General features: G+C 38.0%; 2 protein-coding genes, 1 long non-coding RNA gene and 2 pseudogenes across 5 annotated transcripts; 1 reads left to right on the forward strand and 4 right to left on the reverse strand.

The window, feature by feature from the left end:
* Positions 1-215: 215 nt before the first annotated feature.
* On the reverse strand, positions 216-1,443 carry LOC137714202 (fasciclin-like arabinogalactan protein 12 pseudogene; annotated as a pseudogene). Its single transcript, XR_015960888.1, has one exon. The product of XR_015960888.1 is annotated as a fasciclin-like arabinogalactan protein 12 pseudogene (transcript).
* Positions 1,444-2,607: 1,164 nt separating this feature from the next.
* Positions 2,608-4,252, reverse strand: LOC137716378 (uncharacterized). Of its 2 annotated transcripts, none has more exons than XR_015960890.1 (4): positions 4,048-4,252; positions 3,225-3,297; positions 2,988-3,102; positions 2,608-2,893 (listed from the first exon to the last, which is right to left on the reverse strand). It is a non-coding gene; the product is annotated as an uncharacterized LOC137716378 (long non-coding RNA). The 2 variants fall into 2 exon arrangements; XR_015960889.1 differs by having other exon boundaries at positions 2,984-3,102.
* A 2,646-nt stretch (positions 4,253-6,898) lies between these two features.
* On the reverse strand, positions 6,899-7,910 carry LOC137714785 (fasciclin-like arabinogalactan protein 12 pseudogene; annotated as a pseudogene).
* Positions 7,911-11,351: 3,441 nt separating this feature from the next.
* On the forward strand, positions 11,352-16,039 carry LOC137715422 (putative catabolite repression protein creC). The gene is made up of 11 exons (XM_068454752.2): positions 11,352-11,816; positions 11,957-12,259; positions 12,369-12,477; positions 12,564-12,657; positions 13,168-13,255; positions 13,354-13,437; positions 13,763-13,859; positions 13,941-14,028; positions 14,214-14,319; positions 14,434-14,526; positions 14,992-16,039. The coding sequence occupies exons 1-11, from the start codon at positions 11,577-11,579 to the stop codon at positions 15,523-15,525; spliced, it is 1,836 nt and encodes a 611-aa protein (XP_068310853.2). The 5' UTR covers positions 11,352-11,576; the 3' UTR covers positions 15,526-16,039.
* A 302-nt stretch (positions 16,040-16,341) lies between these two features.
* NF-YC10 (nuclear factor Y, subunit C10) lies at positions 16,342-18,628 on the reverse strand. Its single transcript, XM_068455163.2, has 4 exons — positions 18,060-18,628; positions 17,894-17,978; positions 16,899-16,940; positions 16,342-16,803 (listed from the first exon to the last, which is right to left on the reverse strand). The coding sequence occupies exons 1-4, from the start codon at positions 18,525-18,527 to the stop codon at positions 16,730-16,732; spliced, it is 669 nt and encodes a 222-aa protein (XP_068311264.2). The 5' UTR covers positions 18,528-18,628; the 3' UTR covers positions 16,342-16,729.
* Between the last annotated feature and the right edge of the window lie 1,493 nt (positions 18,629-20,121).

Raw genomic sequence — 20,121 nt, forward strand, 5'->3', positions numbered from 1 at the left:
TCTTAATATATATAGCTATATATATTATTCTTTCATAAATTAATTTACCTATATATGTTATTATTTTTTGGTATACATTTCAGACACAATTTTAGTATAGTTGCTCAATAATTTTTTTTATTTGTAAATTTTGTCTAAAAAATTGGTCTATCTAGCATTACTTTTTTAGTATGAGAGCTCATTGCTCATTGATCATAATTTGAAAAGGAATAACATTTATTGAAAAATGTAAATATTTGTAATAATACGTCATTATCAACAAATAGAGTACAAAAGAACATGCAAATTACGTACAAGAACCACATAAGATTCATTATTTACACAGTATTGCTCTCATATATGATCACAAACTGGCATGCATAACAATGGTAATGAGTTTACCGGACACAACATTATTCCAAACCACTCACCTTACGTGTCCATCGTTACCCTTCATATTCAATCCGAATCGATGAGTCGCCTTGTATAAAACAAATTCAACTCCAATGGGCACCAATGTAATAATTCCGTCACAAAAAGTTCATAGCTGCAGCAGCTAATAATGTAACTCCAATAGAGACAATGCCATTAATCTTGGGGATATTCAGTGTAGGCACAGCACCAGACTTCACTTCAGCAACAGGGACTTGATGAGATGGCTTCTTCTTAGGCTTCTCTTCCGCAAGAGCTGGTGCTGGTGCCGGTGTTGGCGGGGGAGGCTTGGGAGCAAAAACACCGTAAGGTTGGAGCACACTGTCAACTTGGTAAATAGCCAGCTGACCATCAGAATAGACAGTGCCTGAGATTGAAGTGTTGACAAGGCCAGTTGAAATGTTCACTGCATTGCCTGATGTGGTGATGTTTAGCGGGTACTCCAAACCGTCTCCGGCTTGGGTTCTCACCGGATTGCTTATAGTTTGGAACTTTTGGGTAGTGATGAAATCTGGGATTAGATGGAATTGCAAGAGCTGAGTTTTTTGTTCATCGCTGAGGGAGTTCAGGGATCCGAGGTTTGAGAAGGCGCCGTCGGACGGGGCTAAAAGTGTCAATTCACTGTTGGTGTTGTTGAGCTGGCTGTAGAGCTGTTTGTCGATTTGGGTGCTTTTTAGGAGGCGGATTAAGATGTTGAAGCCTCCTGCCTTTTCAAGGATTTTGGTGATGTTGGTTGGTCCTGTTGGCGCAGGGGCGTCGGCTGGTGGTGCTGGAACGACCACCGGGCTGGTGACTGACGGGGCGCTTGCTGGTGGTACCGGAACGGCCGCAGGGGTGGTTATTGCTGGGGCAGCAGCAGGGCCTTGGGCTAGGGTTTTGGTGGAGTGGGAAATGAAGATGAGTAGGAGTGTGAGTGAGAAGAGAGGCTGATACTGTTGCATCATCATATTTAAGTGTGGTCGGATGTGTTTGATATTTTGCACACAAATTTCTGGTATGAGTTTGGAGGAAAAGAGAGGGTTTATATTAGTGGTGGGAGAGGAGGGATTAGGTGAGAGAGGGCATGTCTTATTTTCTTGAGAGGGAGATGACATGCATGTAGAGTGAGATTATGGTGTCAGAGCTACTAGTTTGCTTGGGAAAGAAGGAAAATAACAGAGGGCAATCAAGTGGGTGTGGGCAAATAAATTAAGCTAGTTTAGTAAGTGCATGATTGCTTTGTTTTCACTTACATATGCATGCACTTTAGGCAAAATTTAACAATTAATTAAAAACAAATAAAACAAATAAAATATAAGAAAAGCATATGAATTTATTCAACTCAGCTATAATAATTTCATTTTATGCATTCAAATTCGAATTAAATAAAAAAATGAAAAATCATAAAATCAAATAAAGATATGCATATGATTTGCTTGCCACAAACTTAAGGAAGATGTGTGGCATTTTATTTTATCCGCAGGAGCATGATGATGATTGATGAAGATTTGCAAGTTGTAAAATCCCTATGGGCCAACCCCATCCTGATGGATGAAAACTCCCTTGCTATCTGCTGATCTGCTGATGATTGCTCCCAGTAGGTCACCTTCACAAATCTTACCACTTTCCATTTGCTTTCTTAAAGTTTTGTTGTTGTTTTCTTTTTGGTGATGGGGCCTTACCTCTACATCTATCAGTTGACATTAGCCATTTGGATTTTGAAATTTCTTTTCTATGTATTTCATTGAAGCTTGAGGACAATAGGATAATATTTCCCATCTTTTATTTAGTAATACTAGCATATGGGTACACACAAAGTGTATGAGAAAATTTTTTATTTTTGTTTTTGAAATAGAAGGAGAGACGAAGAGAGTGATAGAGAATGTGGTAAGGGTGGGCACAGGCCAAGCCGAGCCTAATTTTGAAGGGACCGGACCGGACCTAGGTTCAAAGGAAACTGGTCGGGCCGAGCCGGGGTGTCACATTTTCTAATATAAGAACCGGACCTTACCCGGCCCAGTTGAAACGGGCTGAGTCCACAGGTCCCCTTTTTGTTTTTTTGAAAAAAATAATAATAATAAATTTTGCACAGATTGCAAACTACAAGTGCACATATTTGCACAAATTGCAAACTGCACAGATTTGCAAACTGATTGCAAACTGCACAGATTTGCACAGATTGCAACTGCACAGAGTCACAAACTGCATGTATGCAGATTTTGCACAAATTCACCATTATTCACATCCAATCTAAATACAGAGTCCAACATCCAAGTTCATAGATTAACAATACATCCAAAATAACAATATATTACATCGTCCAACATCTAAAATCAAATGAACATACAAAATATCCGAAAGTCCAAGACATCCAAATTCCAAAGTCCAAAAATCAAATAATCCAAAACAACATAAACATGAGTCATGACATCCGCAATAAATTCCAAATTAACATCCAAAACCACATCCAACGTCCAAATTCCAACAACAATCCTCATTGAATCTGTAAGCAAAAATAGAATTTTAATATTTTACTCTAAAATTAATCTCATAAGAAATGGCAATGCTAATACCACTTAGGAGTTTGTCTTACATGCCTGGTAATGGTATCACTCTGAAGGAAGTCCACCAAGGACTCTCCCACTGAGAGAATAAGATGCTTGCAAGTAAGATTGTCTTCGACAAGAGAAGCCAATTCGGCAATTCCTCAACCTGCATTTCAGTAGCATTCTAGTATGAAATATCGCGATTCAAACACGAACTCCCGCACTCAAAGCGTATCATATGTATACAAATGACAAATACAATTAACTCTAAGGCTAGGGAATACGCACCCAATGGTTGTTATGAAACTAGTGGTGAAGGAACCATCTGAGAAACGCAAAAGAAGGCAACTCTTACCAACACCTGCAAAGATAAATAGAAATTATTAAGACATATATCCAATTTAGCATTGGCTATCTGCCAAGTACATTATTTGTAATATCAAACATTCCCATACCAATTGAAGCATTCAACATGCTACCGACCGTGTCAAGTAAGAACTCAAGTCTTCAATTTATTGACAGATACTACTTAGTTAGGTATTTGGTAATCTAAACATATTGGAGCAAAAGCTCCATAATATAATAGATAAAGCGGTTCATAAAAACCGCATTATGGTTAGCAACCTATTATAAGTTACTACTCACGTATATGAGCAAATACATGTGATTAAAACTAGCAAGACATTGAAATCATATAAATCAATCAACAGTCAAACAAAAAAACTGAATCAGAAGCTCCAACAACCGTTCATAAATCCGACTACACTATAAATCAATAAAAAAAAAAAACTGAATCAGAAGCTCAAAAAACGTCTACACAATCTGGATACAGAGTAAAAGCTGAGAAGAGGAATTTCCATGAAATCAAAACGCAAGGAGACTACTTAAATCAAAACAATGGCCATAAGTCTGAAAAACGCAGGGAGACGAATTGAATCAAAACTAGAAGGAAAAAAATTAAATTAAATTAAATTAAAAAATATAAAATAAAAATAAACCCCAAATCTGAAAATTGCACGCAGTTCTCTAATCAATCCTATTATTCATGCTACTGATCAGTCTGAGATCCTCCGCATCAACAAAAATAAAATTCGGAGAAGTAGACACTAACAGTAGACTTACAGTAGCCAGCGAAGTAACGGATGTCGTCGAGGTCGGAGGATGGCTAGATGGGTGGTGGTGGTGCCATTATGTTGGTCGCGGCGGCGGTGATGGGCATTTTCTAGGATGTCGTCAGAGTTGAGGGAGTGGCGGTGGAGAGGTGGGTGTGGGAGCGAGACTGTGTGAAAGAGTGAGACTATGAGACTGAAACTGATTTGGAAACCTAGGTTACAAATTAACGATTCAAATTGAATGATAGATTATCATTCAATCTTGACCGTTGATTATAATTAGAAACGGGTCGGTCCGAGGCCCTGTTTTTCAAAGGTTTAGGAACTGGCCCGCCCCGTAAATAACCATGGCCCAGCCCGGCTTGGCCTTTTTGGTCCCAAAAAAAATAGGACCCTACCCGTACCTGCCCCAACCCGTAGTTCCTCTACCCGTTTGCCCACCCAAGTGAGAAGTTTTTTTTTTTTTTTTTAAATTAGAGATATGTTAGGATTACATGTAGGTGACAATAGGATAATTTACCCCATATTTCTTATTTATGTTATGTTTTAATTAGAGGGTTAAACTAGTAATTTCATAGGGTTTTGGTTGACAATGAGTGTTTTATTAATTAGTAGAAATGCTCACCTTGCAATTGAGTTTGTGACGTATCCTAAAATATTCAGTTCACCCTTTTTTTATACAACTATATATTTAAATAATTGAGATGAAGAATAAATTGATATCAAACTCGTCATTTTCAAGATTCGAATTTAAAACCTCTCACTTAGACCAACTCCAGTGGTTGAGTCATAACTCAAAATTTGAGTTTTAAAACACCCGTAGCCGCCTTCTGCCACCCTCCCCCCCCCCCCCCCCCCCCCAAAAAAAAAAAAAACCTTCTCCAACATTGGGCTAAAAAAAATTTGGGTTAAAACTTATTTTTGGGGCAAATTTCTCCCAAAAAATGAGCCAATGATAATGGCATGACTCAGATGCTAACGCTCTCAACCACTTGCAAAAAGACCAACTACATTATTTTTATTGGACGGCCCACGTCGTTGGATTGTTGGTTGATCCAACGGTCCAAATTCCAAATTCCAAATTCCAAATTCATTTAAAAATAATAATTATCCAAAGACTAAGATCGAATATGAGCAAATCTAATGGTAAAAGAAAAAAATATCTAACGGCCCAAAATTAAATCCAACGGCTAAAACAACTTGTAAAATTATTTAAATCAAAATTCACCCAAAAACTTAATAATACCTATGTATTTGTTAAAAAATCCACACAAATTTCAATTTCGTCATACAGTTCTTCCTTTTTTTTCTTTCTACCCACCTAAGTAATTGTGTTTAAGAATGGGGTATTGTGTGGTTTTCTATGTTCTTTCATGTGGTGCATATGTGTAAGAATGAAGTAGGTTTAATGATTTTTCATTATTTTGGAATTTAAATATTTTATGTTAAAATGTTCATAGAATAAATTCAAAGAATCTACATAAATTTTATTTTAAAAAACTTACCCAAAAATAGTAGGCTAAAACCATTCTTTAATAGTTTCGGGCTAAAATTTGAAGTCAAACCATTAGTAGATAAAAGCTGTTTCTAAATGAGAATCTAAATTTTATGGGCTAAAAAGCCTCAACTGTTGGACTTAGTCTTACAAGTGAAGAAAGATATCATTAGACCGTAATACTAAGTGACATCGTATTTTTCCGTAAAGCATGATATATTTCCTTAAAACCTAACTCCAACTTGATATGTAAATTCACCTGATTTCAAAATAGGTGAAGAGGGAGAGACACACTGTCTTATCCACCTTTACTATGGCTAAGGTTGCATTAAGTCAAAATTTTCATATCAATTTTTGGGTACTCACACAAAAACTTAACTCAAGTTAGTCCAATGCAAATTTTGGCTCACGTTTTCTTTTGTTTTTTTTTTTTTTTTTTTTTTTTAACTTTTTTTTTTTTGTGGTTTCAGAATTTGACCTTCGTTTTTATTTCATATATTCATATGTTTTTATATAATTAGTATTACCTCGGCCTAATAATATTCATCTTTACTTGTAAATGAGAAGTCTTAGGTTTAATTCTCGCCAAAGATGAAGTTGAACTACATTATTTTAGCAAATCTATTGTCAGGTTTAACCCACTCCTTCATTCCCTTAGTAAAGATAATGTCGTTTGTTAAAATTTAAAAAAAAAATGCATTACCTCTCGTGAGCCCAATGCAAAATAGACAGTACTCTTGCCTTGGCCCAAAAAGGGAACAGCCCGTTCATTTGTCTTCTCACATCTTGAATGGCAATGGATCTTACGAGATCAGTTAAAAGCAAATATTAGCCCATATTAGAAACCCAATTAGAGATTAGCCGACCCAAATAGCAAATGCATATCAAAATTAAAAGGACATCTTTTTTATTGCACCTAACTGCATGATTGATTTTTGTCACTGTCATAAAGTATTATCTAAGTAAAATGACATTTAAGTGTGACAATTTACGACACAAATCATAATAAGGTTTGTACTCATGAAGTTAGCGGTTGTGTAACTCATTTTTTGACACGACCATGAATATGGTACAATTTCTAAATAAGAATTACAAGTGGGTTGCATTTGTACCAAGCTCAATAATCCCATTTTTACATGTTAAACACATTATGGTATAGAGAAATCAAAGAGTGAACTGGAAGAGTTATTATGATCATCCACCAACTCATACATTTTTAAGTTATAACACTCCGCCTTGAATTTTCGTTTGATCTTGAAGATGGGGAGGATAAGCATTGTTTTGCTGGTAATTTACGAGTTTAGGTAATGCTACGTAGATAAAAAATTTAGATCAAATTTTGTAAATTATGTTACTAATAAGAAATAAGGATTTTAATTAACACTCAAATAACGTCATATAATTCACAAAATATAGTTTAAACATATGGTCTCCCAAGCATTATGCTTTTTATTTCTTTGATTTCCTCCAAATTCACAGCCAGCCAGTTCGTCACAAAAAGTTTATAGCTGCAGCAGCTAATAATGCAACTCCAATAGAGACAATGCCATTAATCTTGGGGATATTCATTGTAGGCACAGCACCAGACTTCACTTCAGCAACAGGGTCAAGAGAAGGCTCCTCCTTAGGCTTTTCTTCTCCAGGAGCGGATGCCGGTGACGGCAGCCGAAGCTTGGGAGCAAAAATACCATAGGGTTGGAGCACACTTTCAACTTGGTAAATAGCCAATTGACCATCAGAGTAGACAGTGTCTGAGATTGAAGTGTTGACAAGGCCAGTTGAAATGTTCACTGTCTTGCCTGATGTGGTGATGTTTAGCGGGTACTCGGAACCGTCTCCGACTTGGGTTCTCACCGGATTGCTCACAGTTTGGAAGTTTTGGGTAGTGAGGTAATCTGGGATTAGATGGAATTGCAAGAGCTTGACTTTTTGTTCAACGCTGAGGGAGTTCATGGATCCACCTTTGAGTTTAGAGAAGGCGCTGTCGGACGGGGCTAAAAGTGTAAATTCAGTGCCGGATTTGTTGAGCTGGCCGTAAAGCTGGTTATCGACTTGGGTGGTTTTTAGAAGGCGGATTAAGACGTTGAAGCCTCCTGCCTTTTCAAGGATTTTGGTGACGTTGGTTGGGCCTGGTGGCGCTGGGGCGTTGGCCGGTGGTGCCGGAATGGCCGCCGGGCTGGTTAGTGCCGGGGCGTTGGCTGGTGGTACCGGAACGGCCACCGGGCTGGTGATTGCCGGGGCAGCAGCAGGGCCTTGGGCTAGGGTTTTGGTGCAATGGGAGAGGAAGATAAGTAGGAGTGTGAGTAAGAAGAGAGGCTGATATCGTTGCTTCATCATATTTAAGTGTGGTGGGATGTGTTTGATATTTTGCGCACAAGTGTCTGATATGAGTTTGGAGAAAAAGAGAGCGTTTATATAAGCGGTCGGAGAGGAGGTATTAGGTGAGAGAGGGCATGTCTTATTTTCTTGAGAGGGAGAGGATATGCATGTATTGTGAGATTATGGTGTCAGAGCTACTGGTTTGCTTGGGAAAGAAGAAAAAAACCAGAGGGAAAATCGAGTGGGTGTGGGCAAATAAAGCTGGTTAGTAAGTGCATGATTGCTTTGTTTACACTTGTATATGCATGCACTGCAAGCCGCAAAATCAAAAGGAAGAAGTATGGCTTTTTACTTTCTCAGAAGGAGCATGACGATGATTGATGACGATATGCAAGTTGTGAAATCCCTATGGGCCAACCTCATACTCATGGATGAAAACTCCCTTGCTATCTGCTGATCTGCTGATGGTTGCTCCAAGTAGGTCACCTTCACAAATCTTATTGCTTTCCATTTGCTTTCTTAAAGTTTTGTTGTTATTTTCTCTTTGGGTGATGGGGCCTTACCTCTACATCTATCAGTTGACATTAGCTATTGTGATTCTGAAATTTCATTTCTATGTGTTTCATTGAAGCAGCTACTATTTTTTATATTACATCATAACTTTAGATATATAAAGTTACATAAATACTAAAAGTCAAAATCTTTTTTTTTTTATTCAAGCGGTAGCCTAATTGATTTTGAATATGGGGGAGGGGGGAGGGGGAAGGGGACTTGGGACCTTTTAGTTTGTAAACCAACAAAATAATTTCAATTAAAATTTCATTTTTTAAGTTTAGTTATTAAATGAAAAGTCGAACTAATTTGTTAGTTAAAATTATAAAAATGCCCAACCCAACCATCAAGAGGCTGTATAAGCCATTAACCTTCCAGATGACATTGTAAAACTCTAAACTCAAAATGACAAACCCCAGACCTTCACGGACCTTCTAATTCCCTGAAATTGGAAAGTCAACCCCAATCTCTAACATTCTTAAACAAGTGCCACTTAATACTACAGTCTAGTTGTATTCCTCTTCATTTGTAAGTGAGATGTCTTAAGTTCGATTCTCGCCAAAAGAGTATTTGAACCATATTATTATTGCTTAACCCATTGTACGGCTAAGCCTACCTCACTTCTTCTTAGTGTAGATAATATTATTTATTCAAAAAAAAAAAAAAAAAATCCTACAAGAAGTAAGCTTGAGGACAATATGGTACTCTTCCCTATCTTTTATTTGTTCCTATGGTCATCTTGCAATTAAGTTTGTGACCTATCCTAAAAGAACTAAGCATGATATATTTCCTTAAAACCTAACGCCAACTTGATATATAAAATTTGCCAGATTTCAAAATAGGTGAAGGGGGGGAGACACTGTCTTAGCCACCTTTACTACGGCCAAGGCCACATTACGTCAAAACTTTCATCTATGACTTTTTGGATACTCATACAGAAACTCAACTCTTTTTTTTTGGATAGAAAAACAAACTAAATTAAAGGGAAAATGCATCCTACAGTTCTTTCAAGTACTCGGCAGAATCATGGTAGGGCTGCCCTAGGTTGTAGCCCAATGCAAAATTTGGCTCACGTTTTTTTCTTTTCTTTTCTTATTTTCCTAAAAAAATGATTAGTTAGTGGTTTCGTCACGACAGTTCACATTTCTGACGATGGAAAGATTCACAGTGACATTTCAACCTCTTTTGGCCATACCTCTCATGAGCCCAATGCAAAATAGGCGGGACTATTGCCTCAGCCCAAGGAGGGAACAGCCCATTCATTTGTCCTCCCACACCTTGAATGGTAATGGATCTTACAAGACCAGTTAAAAGTCTATCACAAGTATTAGCCCATATTAGAAACCCACCTAGAGCTAAGCCGACCCAAATAGCAAAGGCATATCAAAATTAAAAGGACACCTTTTTATTAGACACCATGGTGTATAAACATGATTAATTTCTGTTATTGCGATAAAACATCATTGAAAGAATATTGGGAAATTTGGAAAAATAACCAAAATTAGAACTCTATATAGAATATAGCCACCTTTTTAAATTCATGATAATTATAACCAAAATCTAATATAAAAGTACTAATACACCCTTATGATTAAAACTTTTTACAAAACAAATCCAAAGAAATTCAAAGCCTCACTTCAGCAACCTAGACAATTCTAGCCCTCTCAAAAAGCTCAAAAGTTCAGCCAATTTCTGATGAGAAGTTTTATTAAGTTCTTGGTTATTTTTCTATCTGATATTAACAGTTACTATTCTAAAATTTTCAAAAATCCCAATCTTTGTCATCTTCTTCCCATCCTAGCAAAACCCAGAGGTTGGAGCCTCACGCAACGTTACAATTTGTTTTTCGAAGACAATCATATCATTTATTCAAGGTAACCACTAAGCAGTAAGCTCTCCCCCCTTCTTTCCCTCTTGCATTTCTCTTTGTTGAATATCAAATTGGATTAAAGTACACATTAAAATCAAATTGGGCTCTGATCTGTAACAAGATTTATAGAAAAGGATTGTGCTTTTTATAGATCAATTGTTTGCAGAGTTGATTTCCAGAAGAAAAGGTGTTGGAATCATATAACACCAGAACGAGTTTTGTGGTTACAACTCTAATCTTTGCAATGGTGGGCGTAATTGCTTCCCTCGTTGTTAAAAGGGTATATTAGTATTTTTATGTCAACTTTTGGTTCTAATTATAATAAAATTAAAAGGATGGCTACAATTCTATATGGGGTCCAAATTTTGGTTATTTTTTTTAATTTCTCAAAAATATTTTGAAGTGATAATTTTGATACGACATCATAATACAGTTCAAACTCAAGAAGTTAGCAGTTGTGTAATTTATTTTTTGACACGACCACGAATATGGCACAATTTCTACATAAGAATTACAAATGGGTTGTGTTTGTGCCAAGCTCAATAATCCAATGTTTACATGTTAAACACACGGTAGAGAGAGAATCAAAGAGTGAATTGGAAGAGGTATGATGGTATCCACCAACTCGTAGATTTTTTTATGTTATAACACTCCGCTTTGAATTCTCATTGGATCTTAAAGATGGGGAGGATAAACATTGTTTTATTGGTAATTTACGAGTTTAGGTAATTGCTAGGTAAATCAATTTTTAAATCATATGATGTGTCATTAAATAATTACGTTAATAAATACATTAGTAACAATTCAATTATCAACAATCGTCATAGTAGTTGTTAAGTAAATCAAATTTTAAATCACATTTGTAAATCATATGATGTGTCATTAAATAATTACGTTAATAAATACATTAGTAACAATTTAATTAGCACCAACTACGTCATATCGATTACAAATCTCGCATTATGCTTTCATTTTTTTTTTTAAATTTCCTCCAAATTCACAGCCAGCCAACACGTGGAATATCCCTCACCGTCCCAGATACCGACGATCTCCATCTCCATCTCCTTTCCGAAAAGTCCAAACCCCAAAGTCAACTAAGCTCCAAACACCCCAAACAAAAACCACACTTTCATTCGATTACTTTCCCATCCTCATCGGAGACACCCACACCCCGCGCACCACCTGATCGCGCCTCACCAAAAAGCAGAACAAAAAACCAGGTAAAAAGAACACTCGACGATGTTGTCTCTCTCTGTCAGTCGGTGGCTGTGATTCCTTTAATTTCAACGACGATGTTCAACAACGGGTACGCCAACAACAAAAACTGCCTGAGCCCGATGCCGTCGGCATCATCGTCAACGACGGCGACGCCCCAAACGACGTCGTCTTCTTCTTCTGGCACAACAAATTCCCAGACCCAATCTCTGATAAAGGCGTATTTTAAAACCCCAGAAGGCCGATACAAACTTCACTCGGAGAAGACTCGGCCGCCCAACCTCCTCCCCTACTCGTACGCCAAGTCAATTTCTCAGGTACCCAAAAAAAAAAACGAAATTAATGTAATTTAATGTAGGATTAAGCGAAACGAGGCCCTAATTAATCGGTTGTGTTAGTTATGTTGTTGCTGTCTCTGTTGACTCGGAGTTAGTCAGTGTTTGGTTGTGAATTTTAGGTGACGGTAGCGCAGCTTAAGGACAAGCCTAGCAGCCAGCCTACGCTGACGCCGAGTTTCAGCACCACCGGGGTGCGGTCGGCGGCGGCGAGGCTGTTGGGAGGAAGCGGGGGCAAAGCTCTGAACTTTGTGGGAGGGAGTGGATATAGCAGAACCAGCAATGGGAGTAGCAGGTATGCTCATTTCGGCGGGTCGAATGGGACCCACCACGCTGTTAACTCGAATCTCGGCGGTAAAGGATCGTTTATGGTTTTCAATGTTGGGGATACTGTTTATATCAGTGATCTCAATTCGCCTGATAAGGTAATTTTCAGTTTTCTTGGGGTTGCATCGGTTTTTTTGTGGAGTTTGGATAATTGGGTTTTTGTTTTGGGGAAATTTGTGTAAAGGGTTTTGGGGAATTTGCTTGTAGGATCCTATTAAGTCATTGCATTTTAGCAATTCGAATCCGGTGTGCCATGCTTTTGATTCCGAGGCCAAGGACGGGCATGACTTGCTTATTGGATTGAGCTCTGGAGATAGTAAGGAGTTTTGTTTCTATGTGATTTAATGGGGTTTTGGTGATGATGAGGCTGTGTGTGACTTGTTTACTTTGTTTGTGTTGTAGTCTATTCCGCGTCTTTGAGGCAGCAATTGCAAGATTCTGGAAAGAAGCTTGTTGGTGCCCATCATTATAACAAAGAAGGTGCTGTCACTAGCAGGCAAGTTTGTTGCCCAACTTTGCCTTATTTCCTTATATTTCATGAGTTCGTTGATGAAAAAAGGTATCGGGAATGCACATTATCACTAATGGTGTGCATATAATCCTGATAGTGTTACGGAGAAATTGGTGGGTCAAGAAGTACGTTTGGCATAAGGTAGATAAACAAACTAGCACTTGTTGCATAAGTGGAGCTGAGAGTTCCTTATCCAGGAAAAATCCTATTTTTGGCGATCTGTCATTTCCGGTTTTTTACCCCAGAAGTACATGTATCAAATACAGTTTGCTAATGTAATAAATTGTAATCACTCTAGCTATCGGCTTGGAAAGGTTATAACATTTGGAAGCAACAGACCCAAATGCATTGTCGGGGGTGGGGGAAGAGTGCATTTATTTTCTCATTGAATGTGCTATTCGAATGTTCTTTGTGGTATCTGTTTTGGTGTAATTGGGGGCACAAGTCCTATGATTACAAGTCTTCATACACAAACTAACTAGTTGGTTTTAACAGCCGGTGTACCAGCGTTGCGTGGGTTCCTAAAGGGAATAGTACCTTTGTTGCTGCTCATGGTGATGGAAATTTGTATGTCTATGAGAAGGCAAGCCTTAAGCTTTAATTTTTCCTATGTCAAATGCTATTTATCCTTTCCTGGTTTTCCTTACTCCATGAACTGAAATCGGCATTAATTCATTTTAGAGTAAGGAAAGTGCTGGTGATTCTTCTTTCCCAGCTATAAAGGATCATACTCAATTTTCGGTGGCTCATGCAAGATCCAGTAAGGTAATATCAATGTATAAAATTTCTTCGCATGTTAAGTAAAGCATTATTATACGTAATTGTCTGCTTATTCAAAAGATTGGCTTTTAAAGTACATACTATTATGACCAAGTTCAAATAATATCATTACCGTCACTGCCTATTGGCCTACATTTTCCACATTTTTGTGTTAGCTGCTGCAATACTGCCATATAGGTTATGAAGTTTGGCTGATAGTTGGAACTTTTGTTATTTCCTCAAGCTTATACAAGAACCAGATATAGAACTGTTTACCATCTTCCTTCAGGTTTCTTTTTCCCCACTCTTTCATTTGATGGTTTATCTGCAGAGTAATCCAATTTCCAGATGGCATATTTGCCAAGGTTCAATAAACAGCATTGTTTACTCAGCAGATGGGGCAAATTTGGCAACTGTCGGTAGAGATGGTATTTCTCAATCTGTTAGGCTTGTGACTTTGTGGATGAGTGCGTCTGTTAATTGGTACTGATATTAGGTGCTACATGTAGGCTATTTGCGAGTGTTTGACTACTCAAAAGAACAACTAGTATTCGGTGGCAAGAGTTATTATGGTGCTCTTCTGTGTTGCGCGTGGAGGTAAAAAGATAAAAATATATTTTTTCCTTGATACATGAATTATACTGGCCGAAGTCCTGTCATTAGTATATCCAGAAAGTTATACTTGCGTTCCACATGACATGTTCATATGAATTTTCGTCAGACTGAATGTGTTGTATCACTATGATGTTCATATTTGACCTTCATGATGTGTTGTTTCTCAGTCCGGATGGGAAATACATTTTGACAGGAGGGGAAGAGGATCTTGTTACCGTGTGGAGCATGGAAGATAGAAAAGTAGTAGCTTGGGGTGAAGGCCACAACTCATGGGTACAGTTTCAGCAGAACTTTTGCAAATGTTTATTGAGTTCTCTCTCTCTCTCCCCCTCTTGTTGATTTGTCAAAAACTCGACATCTTACACCTTTCAGCCCTGATGTATGCAGGTCAGTGGTGTTGCTTTTGATTCATATTGGTCACCACCAAGTTCAGATGACACGGAAGAAAATATTGTTTACCGTTTTGGTTCTGTGGGTCAGGTATTTGCTCTCCTCTTCTCATCCTTGCCTAAAGTAAACACTGAGATGATATACCATGCTTAATATGTTTAAAGATAATATCAGTTGAGGGCTTATGTTTACCTTCTTTTTTCTCTATCGACAAGGGCTTATCTTTATCAGCTTATAATATCTTTATCAATCAAATTCCCTCCCCATCAAACAGCTAAACACATATTCTTTTAAACTTTTGCTCGTGCTGGTTAGTATCAAATTACTTATAACTGTCCAATTTTTTGTTTCGTTTTTTTATGGAGACAATTGCTTAAGTCCAAATAAAGAATCTAATATCCAGGTGCGGGATTTTCAAAGAAAGAAATTGGGACATGATTTACTTTTATGAACCTAAAATAGGCCATGAAATCTTTTTCTGCTTTTGTTGTGCTCTCTTTTTTCAATCTGCTTTGCTTGTCTTTCTGCTTCCACCTCTCATACACGTGTTTACAGGACACAAAATTGCTCCTATGGGACCTGCCAATGGATGAGATTGTAGTGCCACTTCGCCGAAGTTCACTTGGTGGATCTCCAACATTCAGCACAGGTAGCCAGTCATCCCATTGGGACAGCGTTTACCCCATTGGCACTCTTCAACCTGCTCCCAGCATGCGGGACATTCCAAAGCTCTCCCCACTGGTGTCCCACTGCGTTCATTCTGAGCCCTTATCCGGATTACTTTTCACAGAGGATGCTATTCTCACCGCATCTTGGGAGGGGCATGTGAAAATTTGGATGAGACCCGGTGAGCCTGAAACTAAAACAAATGCAGAAGCCCTGCTAGGTGCTAGTCCGAAGGACCAACTCCTCACAGGCAAAGGTTACACAGAACCGGCAAAAAGCAAGCCATTCACCGAAAGTAAATCAAACAACCCACAATCCCTGCTCGGCGCTACTTCAAAGGAGCAAAAGCCACCGACAGGCAAAGGTGGTGCTTTTAATTTCAAGGAAATATCGAAAAGCAGTCGATTGGGGTACCTTCCGTAGTGCTGATTTGCCGTTTGAATCTGTAATTATGCCGCTTCCAGCAACTTGGTTCCTTCAGATTGCCATACGTAGCATACCAGGTCATTGAGTTGTTTCAGTTGATGGCTATGATCTAGCTCAACGGTGACAAACGACGTTTGCTTTTAGATAAGAAGCGCGGAAAGAGAGGTAGAGAGAGATGCACGGGGCATAATTGTATTGCGTTTAGGTTTTTGCAAAGGTAGGTTTACAACTTACAAACTCACAATATTCACTTGCTGTTGACTGCTTTTCTATAGGACAATACATGTACAAATACCCATTGTTTTGCATCTGCAGAGGCAAAATCTTTTCGTTTTCCTTTCAAATTATAAATACTTCAGATAATCTGTATTCTTGTAATGGTCACCATGGCCAGAATAAAAGCGATGTCGGAGTTGCCTGCGATGGTGTTCGAGTGTTTCGCTTTAAAACTAGCATCGGTATGTATTTCGGATGTGATTCGTATAAATGAAAGTTTTCTATGGTGTTTAACCGGACCGGTACAAAATGGTTCTCGAGATTTGCATAATCAGTATTTTGGTCTTTAAGATTGCCTACAATCAATTATTATGGTCGTGACAAAACTCTATTGAATTAAGGGTATTTTCGTCAAAATCCCTTGAACTGGTTTTTTGAATTTAACAAAGATTTCTCATAGAATGATCAAAATGATTGCCCATGGACAATCTCGGAAACTACTTCTATCGGTTTTAAACAATCTCAATGATCATTTTGATTAAAAAGCCTTTTCACATTTTGTAAAGAGAGACAAAAATATATGGGAGAAACGGGGGATGAAGGATCGTGCTTATGTAAAAACACGACAATGAAAAGGATAGAACATCTTGTACACTGTTGGCAGGACAAGTACCCTGGCATGAATCTTACACGTTTCCCGTAAGATTTCTGAAAATATTACAGAAAAACAGCTATAGCTACGCATCGACAGCGAGACTCCGACTTCACTCGCACTTCACCAGCTGACCTACCATCTAATGTACCCATAACGCCGAATTTTTCATCGTCGGGAAATATTATGATCTTCCAAAATACCATGAACTAAGTTCATGTATGTTATGTGCACTTGCAAAAGTGGATGAAGAACAAGTGCATCCAATACATTGTACAATAGTACAAGGTTGCAAATTTCCTAGTGGTCTCCATTTAGTATGTTCTGGAACTCCTACCCTGCTTTTGCTTCGGCTAATTTTCTCTTTGCCAATGCATCCTCGGCTTTTACCTTCTCCGGAACGTAATCTGTTAACGATTGTGCATTAGACAGCATAAATGATGGTCGACCAAAAGTCATATTTTTAATTAGGAGTAGGATTGAGTGCAAGCATAAAAGATACCTGAAAGGAAGTCGTATCTCTTTCGTTTAGAAACAACTGTGGCTGAAACAAGAAGAAAGCATGTTAATATGACTGGGAACTAATGTAACTTGCAATAACCAACAACGATGTCTTCTACTTCCAAAAAAACCCTGATACAGTAATACTAATGTTTCAAGAATTAGCATTCCCCTGTTGACTGCGTTAGAAAGAGGAGCTGTAAGCAAAGTTTAGAAATTCAGTTTCTAGTAACTGTGACGAGAAAATCATCTGTCTGGAAATCTAAAACGAAAAATGTTTTCAGCACGGCAGCTAGAGGCCTTTTTCAAACACAAAGGAAAATCAAAATGGTGGTTCTTAACTCGTAACAAAATCTTCTGCACTCGAAGTTTTCATATTGTCAAATATTTGTTTGACATTGGACAATCCAAACCAAAACCTTGTTCCTCTTAACAATACATATTGGTAGGCTTTTGTTGTAAGCACAATTTCATCAACATGCCAGAGAAATACAACATGACTCTAGCAACGACGGCTACATTCTGTTCATAACTAAATCCAATTACACGATGCACATAAACTGATGGCAACCATGAATCTTACATAACAAGTCAGAGGTCATTTTGAACAAGACTCTCCAATCCTACCCAGAGGAGTTCTATGGTTGCACTTCCTAACCGCTATATAAACATGATTGACGGTACAATTTACATCACACAATGAGAGGATTCACCAACGGGACCTCTCCATTTCATGAGGAAATCGAAATGCTAACTCCATTTCGATTTTGAACAAAGCATGTAAAAAATACCTCAAATCTCGAAGCCGAACCATAAGAACGCTATAGCAGTATAACATTTGAGAAAATTTTGATCATTTCAAACACCCATTTGATCAAAATGTTCAGTACTCATAACAATGCAGTAATCACAGACGAAATAAAAAATGAAAATTCAAATATCTAATTAAAATCCAATAAATAGATAATACATTCATAGTGAGGAGGAGAAAATTACCTAGGTGCTTGTAAGCAATAGCCTTCCTCCGGTCCTTAACACAGCACGCATGTGATTCTTCACAGAACTTCTCCAGAAACTTCTCCTGCAACCCCAATTCGAAAAATTAATTAAAAAAAAATGAAAACCCTAATTCGGAAATTGAGAGAGGAAGTCAGAAAGTTACGGTGGCTTTGTTGATGAGGAAAACGGCGTCGTTGCTAATCCGCAAATCCGAATCCTCGCTTCTGATAATCCTCCTCACACGTTCCATCGGAAACGTATACGCCTTCACCTCCTCTTCATCTGCGACCTCCCCCTCTCGCTTTCGCTTTCCTTTCTCCTTGCCCTTCTTCGACTTCGTGGTGGGCGTTTTCGTAATTTTACCCCCGTTCTGCTCTGCGCCTCTCCGGGACTCGGAGCTCGGCGACGGAACCGCCTCGACGTCGGATTCTCTCGCATTTCCGTTGCTGGTGATCTTGTTTATGTTGGTGGATTTCTTGGCGCTGCTCGGCTTCTTTTTCTCAGGGGTTTTTGCCTTGGCCGTGGTCGGCTTCTTTGTTTGCTGGGTTTTCTTCGGCGGCGGGGATTTGGTGCTCGGCTTCTTTGCTTCTTTGGTTTTCTTTGGCGGTATGTCTTTTTTGGGGGTCGCCATTGTTGGGGGAGCTTCCTCTGCTGCGAGCTGCAAATGTAACTTTGAATAAAGTCTTGGGATGGAAACTGGTTTCGGCTTAGAGCTTTGGTCGTCATTTGCATATGGACTTCATTTTCTCTTATTAATGCTATTATTGGGCCCAACCCTCATGACCCATTTGCAAATAAGCATACGTAGGCTTAAGGGGATTTTTAATTTTCGGCTCCTATTTTCTGTGGCCACATCTCTGTGGTCTCCGTCGGTGAGTGATAGGTGTTGAACTTATTACAACAAAATTAAGAAGCGGTAAGTTTATAAACATATGTCAATTAATTATAGAGGTCACAGAGAGGCTACATACAAAATGCGTACAGAAGATTTGAACTCGTTTGAGGGTGCATTTTTGTTTACCATCCTCAAGTCGTCGTAATGTTTAACACCCTACTCATATCATTGTATGATTTTGAATTTTGATATTTGTATCTATACACTACACAGCTTTCGAAATTAAACTCATCTAACAATGATAAATAAAATAAGGAGCACCACTTTTACTTGAGGGTATTGAGCGAAACTATTTTCCATGCTTAAATACACATCTTAGTTCCACATATTTTGAAAATCGTATTAGTTTATGACAAATATTGAAATATTTTTGTTGTACCCATAAATAATAGTGATACTCATTCTATTATTTATCACTTATAAATGAGTTTAAATTCTAATATTTTATGTCATGCGTCTTCTTCTCCGTTCTCTAAAATTTCCCATCAAATTGAGGTGGAAACCTATGCAAAGGTTTTTCTTAATTCTATTTTGGTTATCAAAGTAAAAATCTGCACGATAGTTTACGATGCAAACTTGAATTACTAAACATCACATTTTAGACCATTTTTTAGTAGAGCAATAATATTAGTAAGTAGTATTAATATAGTTAGGTCATCTCCAACTGAAGGGTCTAAAGGATCAAAGGGTCGAAAATAGCCCGAAAAATCGTCTCCAACTAAGGGCTAGGCCAAAGGGTTGTGGAATCTGAGAGGGCCCCACGGAATTGGAGAGGGCTATAGGGTTGGAGGGTTGACTGGCTGCAGAAAATAGAGCAATCCTGTCGGTTATAACCGACAGGATTGCTTAAAAAAAAAAATTTGAATACAACGGCTAGTCAGCTAGACGTTGTATTCAAATTTTTTTTTTTTTTTTAATTCTTAAAAATTCTAATTTTTTTTCCCTATAAATACCTAAACCATTCATTAAATTTAAGTTCTAATTTTTTTGGTTTTTTGGGCCAGTTATCGTTGTAGTTTTTAAATTTAAGTTGTTGTAGTTTTTAAATTTAAATAATAAATTATGTTTGGCCCTTTGGTCCTCGGTTGGAGACGGTTTTTTGTGACAGGACTAAAACGAGCCCTATGGCCCTCGATTGGAGACGAATGTAAATATGGCCCTATACTGTTCATTAAAATATTAATTTCTTGAAGGGCCAGAGGGCTAAAACGAGTCCTCTGGCCAGTCCTCGGTTGAAGATGGTCTTAGTTGTTATGAAAAAATAATTTGTGAAAGTCAAATTCGAATCAGAATGTATAAACATAATTACTTTACTCCACTGAGATAAAAC

This window comes from Pyrus communis, chromosome 3, assembly GCF_041283825.1.
Source record: "Pyrus communis isolate YQ-2024b chromosome 3, ASM4128382v1, whole genome shotgun sequence".
Classification (NCBI taxonomy): domain Eukaryota; kingdom Viridiplantae; phylum Streptophyta; class Magnoliopsida; order Rosales; family Rosaceae; genus Pyrus; species Pyrus communis.

Excerpts from the sequence above, each read along its gene's own strand:
- LOC137715422 (XM_068454752.2), top strand. The coding sequence starts at position 11,577 with ATGTTCAACAACGGGTACGCCAACAACAAAAACTGCCTGAGCCCGATG. Across the intron at positions 11,817-11,956 it reads ACGCCAAGTCAATTTCTCAG|GTGACGGTAGCGCAGCTTAA; the intron begins GTACCCAAAAAA and ends TGTGAATTTTAG. Across the intron at positions 12,260-12,368 it reads ATCTCAATTCGCCTGATAAG|GATCCTATTAAGTCATTGCA; the intron begins GTAATTTTCAGT and ends ATTTGCTTGTAG.
- NF-YC10 (XM_068455163.2), bottom strand. The coding sequence starts at position 18,527 with ATGGCGACCCCCAAAAAAGACATACCGCCAAAGAAAACCAAAGAAGCA. Across the intron at positions 16,941-17,893 it reads TATTGCTTACAAGCACCTAG|CCACAGTTGTTTCTAAACGA; the intron begins GTAATTTTCTCC and ends TTCTTGTTTCAG. Across the intron at positions 16,804-16,898 it reads GAGATACGACTTCCTTTCAG|ATTACGTTCCGGAGAAGGTA; the intron begins GTATCTTTTATG and ends AATCGTTAACAG.